Source organism: Taurulus bubalis, assembly GCF_910589615.1.
Source record: "Taurulus bubalis genome assembly, chromosome: 6".
Lineage (NCBI taxonomy): Eukaryota > Metazoa > Chordata > Actinopteri > Perciformes > Cottidae > Taurulus > Taurulus bubalis.
The window spans coordinates 7,580,895-7,591,500 of NC_136594.1; the positions used below are offsets into that span (position 1 = coordinate 7,580,895).

The window sequence follows — 10,606 nt, forward strand, 5'->3', positions numbered from 1 at the left end:
ATCGTGGTACGGAGTGGCCACAGAGCACCAACTGTGCGCACTGAACACACCTCCTCCTGCAGGCGGCACGTCCCCGCGCTGATCGGCTCCATCTGTGGCCCTGATTGCTTAAGATTTAATGAGCCTGAGGGATTACCTCCAGTGCCGCGTGCTGAAAGGTGCCATAGTGGCTCGAGGTTGACCTGTTGGAGATCCTCAGGTGTGCATGGAAGTGGAGGAAATCAAGATGGAGCTCATGCAGAGTGAGGTGCTGAGAGAGAAAAGTAGAGCTATATACTGAAACCTGTGATCCAGCCCGCCTGATTTTGGTGAAGTTATTTGAATAAACCGAATAAATAAATTGTTTAACGAGGTTCACTTTTGGCAAAAGTCCATTTAGTATCGGCATGGCACCCTCTTCTGGTAAAAAACGACAACTGCAGGCACTGCACAGCGGAAGTTGTTGATGCAGCACAACCCCAAGCAGACAAACAAGCACTATTTGTTGTTAAATGTAGTTCAATTATGGACTCAAATTATGGATTTGACTGAAAAGCTCAGGGGACAAACTGTTGGGCCAATTTAAAGAGACATCCACCAACCAGGAAGAGACTTTGAGTATAGAACGATTAAACAACCACAAAGAGACACAAAACCACAAAGATATCTGTGTCCGAGGAGAGGGATCCTCCTCTGTTGCTCTCCCTCAGGTTTCTTCCCTTTTTCCCTGTGAAACGGTTTTTACTATCTTTATTTGGGGGAGTTTTTCCTGATCCGATGTGAGGTCCCGGGACAGGGATGTTATGTGTACAGATTGTAAAGCCCTCCGAGGCAAATTTGTATTTGTGATTTTGGGCTATACAAAATAAACTGAATCTGAAATGACTGTATGGACACTATATGGACATTGCTTCACAATAATAAAGTCTAAAATAAAAAAAATGTGGAGAGTTGGTGGGGCCTTCTGCACACTTTGGCTCAAAAGTGTGTATTCTAAAAATCTGAAATGACGCTTGGAAATAATTTCAAAATCTGTGGTTGTCTTTGTAAACCTGTGAAAAAAAAATGAAAATGAAAAATGTGTTTGATGAAGTTACAGAAGGAGGGTTCTCCCACAGTTTTCAACTTCCACTCTGTTTTTCAAACAAGCAGCCCTTTATCGCATAGTCATAAGTGCACACATATACAGGTGTTGACATCTTTCACCTTTTTTGAGGCTATAGCCATTAAAAGGATGACAGAAAACTGAAACGAACCAACAACCGCATAATAAAACATGTATTAATGAAATAATACATGTATAAAGATGAAAACATAAACATCACATTAGGATTTATTTTTACTTTGAAATTCATAGACAGTACATTTCAAACCATTCTAAATGAGAAAAAAAATATGATTTTAAATACATTAACTACATGACAAATACAATATGTGTTTCTATTGTATCACGCTCAAAATATCAAAAAACAAGGAAAAGGTTCAGGTAAAGTTTCAAAAGGTTTTTTTCAATTATTCCAAAAATATCCTGAAGAAAATACACTGAAAGAGTAACGGATTAAAAACCCTAACCAAACAATGAGTCCTTCCGTTTTACACGTAAAACCTTGATTATTATTGCTCAGCCCTAACTGGTCCTGCGGGGCTGAGTCGCCATCATGCAGCCTCCCATCGGTGTTTGCCAGCCTTGTAACCGAGCAACAGGTAACCGAGCAACAGGTAACCTGAGCGCCGTACCTGAGTAAACACGCAGCATAGCTACGCGTCCCTCTTTGTCTCAGTTGGTCCGGCAACGCCACACAACTCCACCACAGGAGCCTCGGACAGGATTACTTGAAAAAGAGGGAAAATGCCGTCTCACATTATGCTCTCCTACCAGTGGGACGACCAGGCTCTGGTGAAAAACATATACACCCGCCTCAAAGAGGATGGCCTGTCAGTGTGGATGGATATCGAAGGAGGGGTGACGGGGAACATAAACGACGCGTGAGTACCGTAACCACCGATGGGATAAATGTGTCAGTGAGGTAAGTTAGACCACTCTGAGCAACATGGAAGTGTGTTTTCAGGATGGCTGCAGGCGTGGAGGAGGCCGTGGTGATTTGTCCGGTCATGACTCCGGCTTACCAGGCGTCCCGCAGCTGTAAGAAAGAGCTGAACTATGCGGACACCAGGGAGGTCATCATGGTGCCCATCATGCTGACCAACAACTGGGAGGCCAGCGAGTGGCTGGGGCTGATCACTGCAGGTCTGCTGTGGGTGGACTTCAGGTGAGGAGGCCTTTTAATAAAAAAAAAAGGACAGGTGACACAAAGGTTAAAATGGATGAATACTGATGTTGCCACAAAGATATTTCACATCTTACTGTCAACGGTGTCCTATTAGAAATGCAGAGAAGGGAGAGGAGCACTTTGAGATGTGCGTCAGGTCTCTGGAGGAGGAGATCATGTTTAATGTCGGCCACCTCCTGGCAGTTGAAGAACCTCAGAGGGAGGTGGTGGACCAGCCAGAAGCATCCAAACCTCGCCTGAAGAAGAAACCCGGCCGAGGGTTTCGCCATGCTGTGTCACAGCTCTACATCCGCGAGTCAGGTAAACACCAAAGGAGCTAGAGTCACCGCCTCGTGGTCCTATGTCAGGTTGCAGTTTACAGCCACGTCTCTCCAAATGTCATCACTTATCATTTTTCTCCTGTTCAACAAGTGTGTGAAATTGTCATAATTAGCACATCAGTTCTTGAGTTACGTCCAAAAAGATTCTTTGTGAGGTCATTGACCTTTGCCCACCAGATTCTACTCAGTTCATCCTTTGGTCCAAGAAATTCTGTCAAAGTATTCCTGACATGTCTCGTTCTCGACAATGAGACAGACGAAGACAGACAACCTAAAAAAAATACAATCCCTCTGGCCACGGCTAAACTAAACTTAAATAAACATTTTGACTGACAGCTCTGAGGTGTTTTGCCACACTAACGTTTTCACACTGTCACTGTTTGGTAGAAATAGCTCCAATTACAGTAAACATTGATGTGTGAAAGATGCAGGGCTACGGGTGGACATGGTGAAAATGCTGCTGAAATATCTAAAGACTCAAACAGCTGGATCGGGTATCATACATCATTATCTCAGTCAATTACAATTCACTATAATATATCATAACATGTATGTATTTGTTCAATTTAGTTTGAAAAACAGTGTTTTCAGTCAAGTCTGATGTTGATTTACACACACACACGATCCTAGTCTCTTGCATGGTGAAGCGTAGCGCTCAATGATTAAAACACACAGAGCCCAGGTGTGTGTATCGTTATCACGTCTGATGAAAAGTCAGGTCGGTGCCACTGTGTGGGCCAGAGAGCACAAAGTGTATTACTTGTAATTTGGGTTTGTCTTTTCTAATCTAATAGCACTAAGCCTTGCACTTTGAAACGTAAGCCTTCTCTTGTGCCGTGTACTTGGCAGGTGAGCGTGATGAGCAGGTAATCCACCCACCTGGTGGCAGCAGGAACTCAGTGCGGCTCAGTGAGACGTGTGGAGATTATTGCTGCTGGGTGGAGATTAAGGCGAACGGCTGCAAGTACTACAGGAGCGTGGTCACCAGCAGATACCTGGGTGAGCGAGCTAACTTGTCTTGAAAAACAACAACAAAACAGCAACATATGTGAAAAATGTTTTTATTAAAACAGAGCAAAAATAAACTTCACATTGAAAACCAGAAAAAAAAGGGCACAGTTTGTTTCAGTATCTGTAAAACTGAGTCAATCCTAATTTTTTTTTCTTCTTCTTCAATTATGAAACGCACCACACGTCCTTCTGCAGGGTTTGACGCCAGCAGGAATCGGGTGCACTCGGAGGTCAGTCCGTCTGCGACTGAAGAGTGGCTGATGTTGGTGGATCAGACGGACCAGAGCCACCAGAGAGCCGTCATCATCAAGAACAAACACTGCGGGAGGTTCCTCGCCGTTCAAAAGGGCGACTTTATTGGACTAACATCGTACAACGAAGACTGCAAATGGCTTTTGGAATAAAACGGGACAATGTGGTCGCATTCGATGTTATGAAAAAAACAGTAGTGAGCAAAGCTTGATGGGCGTATCTACATCAGGAGGTTTGGTAGAAATAAAAATTAACAATGCTACGGTGACAAGAGCAAGTGGAAACATGATTAGAATCGTTTTCTCTTGAGGATTTCTGGTTTCCAGTTGACTGGATGGCTTTCTTCCGTCTGCAAAAAAAGGGAAACAAGAGTTTTCAAATGATCCACCTGCTGCCCGCGAGCCAACACTAAAATCTAAAACGATAAATATCAGGGTACAACTTACAGCGGTGTCGTCCTCCTTGTACACCTTGATGGTCTTGTCGGCCTCGGCGGTGATCAGTCTGCTCTCAGAGTTGTCGAACTTGCAGGCGAAGATGCCCGACTCGCTGTCCAGAGATCCGGGCTGCACAGCGGCGTGAATCCGCTGGAAGTTGTAGCCCGTCCTCCAATCCCACATGTGGATGGTTCCATTGTCGGCTACAGAGAGAACAGAAGAGTGAATCATCATCATGCGTTTCTAATCCAGTACTGTAATCATCTGCATCTGTAATATCCACACAAATAAAAAAATAAATATTATCACACACTAGAAGTTTAAGATTTTTTTTAAAAGACAAAACAAGTGACCGTGTGGCTAGTTATGAATACCTCCAGACACCAAGACGCCATCAGAGTTAACAGCGAGAGTGTTGATGATGGCGTTGTGGCCCGACAGGTTCTGGATGAAGTTGCCGTCTGGGAACATCCACTGCTTGATGTTGTCCGCTGAACCGGAGGCAAACGTGTATCTGAGACGGGGAACAGGAGGAAGAACGTCAAGCACTTTATAAACGCTTCATTCGCTTCATGACGGTATAATTGGTGTTTCATAAAGCCAAAGGGAAAACAACATCTTGCTGTTCTTATTAACTAAAAAAAGGCTTTGACCAACTGTAATTTGTTGTAATATTGATTTATTTTAGGATTACAAGTCTACAGAGCCCAAAACAAGTTCTTCAAATTGCTTATTTTGTTGGTAAGAAAATCCCAAATGTATTCAATTTAAAAAAGACACAAAACTGAGAAAAGCAACATCCTAAAAAAAAAAAAAAAAGAAAAAAAAAAAAAGGAAACCACGGTTGAATAACAGTTAATCAGATATTCAACTGTTGACTATAATCAACATATTGTTTTAGGACTACACAAAACTAACCAACAGGGCTGTAGTCCTTGATTCTGGTCTCACTTTCCAACACATTCTTTCAAGTCTCGCTGATGGCCGGTTAACACAATGGATGTTTAATGCACCTGTAACCTGCTTTGAACTTGCTACATTTGCCATTTATGTATTTTGCTTGCATTAACCAAAATGATCTTTAATCTAAGCTGTATGTGCACGGTTACGCAGGAGAGCAGAGCTTCAGCATTGGAAAGACACTATTGCCTACAATGGTCTTGGAAAGGACTCCATTTGCTCTGGACCTGGTCTTGGTCTCGTCTTGGTCTCGTATGGAGCGGGTCTTGAACCACAGCCCTGCGAACTAATCACACACACTACATTTCAGGGTTGTATAAACTTACTGTCTGGGATGCATCGCCAGGGTTCGGACGGACTTCTTGTGGTTCGTCAGAGTTGCTCGGGTTTTCCCAGCGATCAAATCCCACAGTCGGATGGTGGAGTCGTGGCTGCCTGCGAGAAGTCAATCAGTTGTCAGAGTAGTAGCTAAAATGTCAACCAACCAGCTCTAACTTTCATGATGTCACAGAACAATGTGTGAGGTGTTGGTTTTACCAGTGATGATTTGTGGCTCTGCCGCTTGACATCTCACTGTGGCCACGGTGTTGGTGTGGCCGGTGAGTGTGTGCACGTTAGCTTTTGACCTGATGTCCCACACCTGCAGGGGCAAAGAGGAAGTCCAATCAGTTTAATTACTTACACATTATATTCAAAACGCATATAACTACTGATGAAAGGTTGTCTCTCTAAACACCAGGTCATTCTGACACTTTTCCTCCTTCAGCTTTTTTTTTTTTATTACATATATTGATTCTATCTGAACTTGGGCACAGATCACAGAATAACTACATTAAGACCAAGTGAAAAATTGTGAACATGCAAAATGTGAGCTTACCCTTGCGGTGGCATCTCTGCTGCACGTCACCAGCACGTCAATAGTTGGATGAAGGTCGATATCATACACAGCACTAAGATGTCCGTGGTAGTGCCTGATGACCTAATGCACAAATTGACATAATCAGGAGAAAACCAACTGAAATCTCCTTTTATGGACTTTTAAGACATAACCGGCTCCATCCTGTTAACCTCCCTCTCATTACATCATACCTTGTTATACTCCAGATCCCAACACTTGACTTGCTTGTCTTCTCCACAGGAGAACAGGTAAGGGCTACGGTTGCTGACCGCCACGCCGCGCACTGTGCTGATGTGTCCGGTCAGGGAGAGTTTCAGCTTCCCACTGGCCAGGTCCCAGATCTATCAAGACAAACGGCATTTGTGTTATAGCAGGAGCGTTATTAAACATTCCAGAAGCTGTGTCTCTAGGGTGCCATGTTGAGGTGGCAGGGGGGACATTATGATAAACGCTGCAGTTGTAGACACTGAAAGAAAACGTGTGATATGTAGCTGGGAACAGCAGCAGCATCATACACTCTGTCATCAAACATTCCAGATCAATAACAGTCGATTTATAGAGAAAATAAATGTAACAACGTCGGTGATGGGAAAGTAGAAATTCTAAAAAGGTGCTCAGACATCCTACATCAGTTTTTGATCAGTGTTTAAAAGTATCTCAGTTTTCATCATTTGATCAAACTAAGCAAACTTAAATTTGCTGATGAAGACCATGAGATGTAGTTAAAAGCTCTGCAGACAGAACGAAGACTAAGTCATGACTACTTTGTTAAACTACTGTTCTCATGGTCAGAAAATAGCTTTATTGTGTCTATTCATTAAGACAGTTGAGAGGATAAACCTTGTGGATGACATTTGTTATTGTTTTATAAATCTTATACACAAAATAATTAATCAAATTAAATGATTTTCAGCTTCACTCACCTTTATGGTCCTATCAGCAGACCCTGTGACAAACCACTGATTCCCAGGCTCCACAGCGATGGATCTCACCCAGCCAAGGTGACCACTGATGACCTATCAGATCAAACACACTACTGTTAAAAAAAAATAACCCAGAGGACACGTCCCAGGCGCAGGCCTCGCTTTGGCATCATCGCGTTAAGTTCTAAGTATTTGTAGTTACCCGAAACAGCTTCCACGGTGGATGCCACTGGGGTTTAGGCATGGTCGGTGCTTTCCTCGCGAGCGTAGAATTTCTGGTTCCGCCTCCCTCCGACAGCGACTAAAAGAAATTGAATCATCTGTGTCAGCTTTGCACTTCTCTCAGGGATTTTCACAGCACGTGTAAACCAGATATCTCATCACGTGTAAATACACCTCAACCTACCACAGCAGTCGACGGGGGGTGAGATCTCTCTGCTCCTCCGGCATGTCGATGGATGTCGGCGACAGTGGCTGCAGTGCGGCTTGCGTCCAGCCTGAAATAATAAAAAAAACACGTGGATATTGTTTATAAATGTGAATAAGTTGTACATAAAAACTTCAACTTAAGCGTTTACGTCAAATTAGGACCAGCAACACTGTGGAGGGGAAAAAGGTTTACCTGGCTTGTGATGGCGGCAAAGCCAGCGCCATGGAGTGGACTCCTCCCTCACTTGGATTCCTGTGCATCTTTGTGTCAGCAGTCAAGGCCACTCCTATTGGAAGAAATGTAATGCTATTAAATGCGTGAATAATGCTGATGCAGTTCATCGAGCGGGCTCAGCACGATCACATGCATGCAGCTTGGTTACACCAGTAGCACAGTGCTCACCAGGTCCAGAGGGATAAGCATGTGTCCCGGTGATCAGGTATTCTGGGTCATCCCCTGAAACACATTGGGGGGAAAACCACCCACACATGAGCTAGTTTTTGAGCACCAACAACAAGGAAGATTTCTTAAAACCGGTCCAAATAGATAACAAGACCTCTGCTAATACTGGAAGCACGGAAATAAAACATCTGCATGGCTGCATGTCTTTATAATCAACTGTAAAATACTGCGTTCATGTGATCCTCACCCGGCTGCGTGTAGCTCTGGTGGCCGTGCAGACTGCCGGGAAGCTGCGACACTCTGTCCGTCCCTTCCTTCAGGACAGGCATGTGTAAAACTGCACTGTAGTCCGCCTTCAGTTTCACACCCATCTTCATCTTGTGGCTGCGAATACAAGATACACAAATGGTGCATCAGACTTGGCGTAAAGCATTGTTTTTGGAGCGATTGCTATCGATCAAATCTTTGCTCGTGGATTGGTGTGTTACTTTAGTGCATAACTAACATGGCTAATGGCTAACAACTCATGTGGCTGACACATTAAAAACCAATTCATCGGTTTTGGTTAAGCCAATGAATTATAAACCCGACTAACCATCACATTAATTGACCAATATTACCAAAGAGCAGTCTCACGATATATTCCATTTATATCTTGGACAGCCGCATATTTTTAAGTAATAATGGAACATTTTCCTTATCAATACCATAACAATGATCTTTTAGGATATATTGCCCAGCCCTGCGTTTAAAAGTCTCTTATTTACTGCCTTGCAATCACACTTAACTAACTTTATTTGGTCTTGAATTACAAGTTAACAAGCATTGAGGCTTTTTGTGAAAAGCTATTACACATCTTTAAAATAGCTATCAAACAGCTACTATAATAACAAGTTTGTGAAGCCGAAAGATTTGTTATTCATCATAATCATGGAAGCGGAAATACGTGTCACTGGTTCTTCTTCTCTTTACTTTACCAAAACCGGACTGGGTTCACTGTATTATATTACCCCCAGTTAAAGATGAATGAATGATTAAATATAACAGTACTTGTAGAAACAAATGAAATGGAGCTCAAACAAGCTGTGTAACAGAGAGACATTTAGCCGAAGTTACCTCTCGTCATCCAGTGCGATGGACTTCGCGTGGTCGGACACAAACATATCATGCGTCCGTTTCAGAGACCTGAACACCAGAGTGTGGACTGAGTGCTTCTGGACATCCTGTACAATGAAATAATCACATTTAATACAATGGTAGTGTACTCACAAAAAACTGCAACATTTTTACATGGCTCTACTCCTTAAATATAAGTTACACGGGCAATGAATCGTAACGTAGACCTAACGCGATCCAGCACTTAGCCGGACCCGACACGGTGTACATCCTGGAGCAGCCCTGAGCGGGAGAGAAAGAAATCACCGGGACAAGACTTCCAACCGCGGCTTACCTCGGCCATCTTGGTGATATGAACACGGAAACAACACCACAGCTGAAGAGCTACTTTCTTTTTTTTATGATTATTGTTTGGTCGCTCTCAAAAAATGTATCACAATCCTGAAAACATGGCCATCACAGCAAGCCGGTGACCGAACGCCCCGGAAGTGAACGTCCCCAACCGCAGCTAGAAGTCTGTTGGCGCCACCTACCGGCCAGGAGGGGGATACCTATGCAATTTAGCAAAACAACTCAAACAAATAAAGAAAGAAAATAAACCACCACGGTTGCACAAGATAATGTTATGACGTGATTCATGAAATCACTTTTTTTTTCACTAGTAATTATTGTGTGTACGTTCGGATGCAATGAGTGTAACTTGCAGTGAGAACAAAAGGCCAAAGTTTGGTTTACCTGCCTCTGAGTCATGTTTGCCCAATTGATTCATGGTTACCCAGTCCTTCAATGCCAAAACACATAAGGTAGTTGGTGCAAAGTGTGTGGGTGGCCATGCAGTTGCATTGTAGGACTACAACCAACAAACAATCTGGTTTAGGACTAAACTTGTTCTTGCAATTTTTACTTTTATTAATGTGAGACCAATTTTGGAAAACAACCATTTACTTTAGGGACTTTGGAAAACTAGCCGTTTTGCACAAAGATACTCCCTTATATTAGGCCAATACAGAGGCATTTCTTATTGGGCACAACTGTCTGCAACGAAGATGGAATTTGGACTACACACATCGTTGTTGAGGTGAGTGTGATGATGCATGAGAACAAGTACACAACGCAAAGTATAAACTGTCCAAAACCAAAATAAACACGCCATGCTCTGATAAGAACTCTGCTCCACTCTTTTGGTGTCCTGAGTAACAATGAGTCATATTCACTACCTGCAGTCAAGTCTTGGAGGGTCGGCCATGGAAAGGTTTGTGAATAACCTGTCGAGGCAGCGTAACCTTCGGGTATTAGTGAGGAAAATAAAAAACTGCTCAACAAATAAATAAAGGTCAATGCTTTAAGCGATATTTGTCAGAGGATTACGGCCGAGCTGCACATTACCGTAAGTTTAAATATTCTTTCAGGGAGAGGATTTTTTTTTTGTTCAACTAAGAGTTTGATTGAAGAGCACTTCAAATTAGATATTTCAATTACATATTTCCTAACTTATACTGGGATGGTTTCAAGTGCTCATTAAAAGCACTTTGAGTATCACTGGCTAGGTCAATATTTTTGAATTATTAATTGTATGGAGTGAATAGG

At 42.9% G+C, this 10,606-nt stretch overlaps 1 protein-coding gene across 1 annotated transcript; it reads right to left on the minus strand.

Annotated features, from left to right (window-relative positions):
• Positions 1–3,643: 3,643 nt before the first annotated feature.
• On the minus strand, positions 3,644–9,449 carry plrg1 (pleiotropic regulator 1). Its single transcript, XM_079220260.1, has 15 exons — positions 9,354–9,449; positions 9,020–9,126; positions 8,151–8,287; positions 7,904–7,957; positions 7,694–7,787; positions 7,478–7,568; positions 7,274–7,372; positions 7,072–7,164; positions 6,340–6,489; positions 6,128–6,229; positions 5,788–5,890; positions 5,577–5,685; positions 4,665–4,804; positions 4,300–4,493; positions 3,644–4,202 (listed from the first exon to the last, which is right to left on the minus strand). Exons 1-15 carry the CDS (start codon positions 9,360–9,362, stop codon positions 4,143–4,145), a joined length of 1,542 nt encoding a protein of 513 aa, XP_079076386.1. The 5' UTR covers positions 9,363–9,449; the 3' UTR covers positions 3,644–4,142.
• Between the last annotated feature and the right edge of the window lie 1,157 nt (positions 9,450–10,606).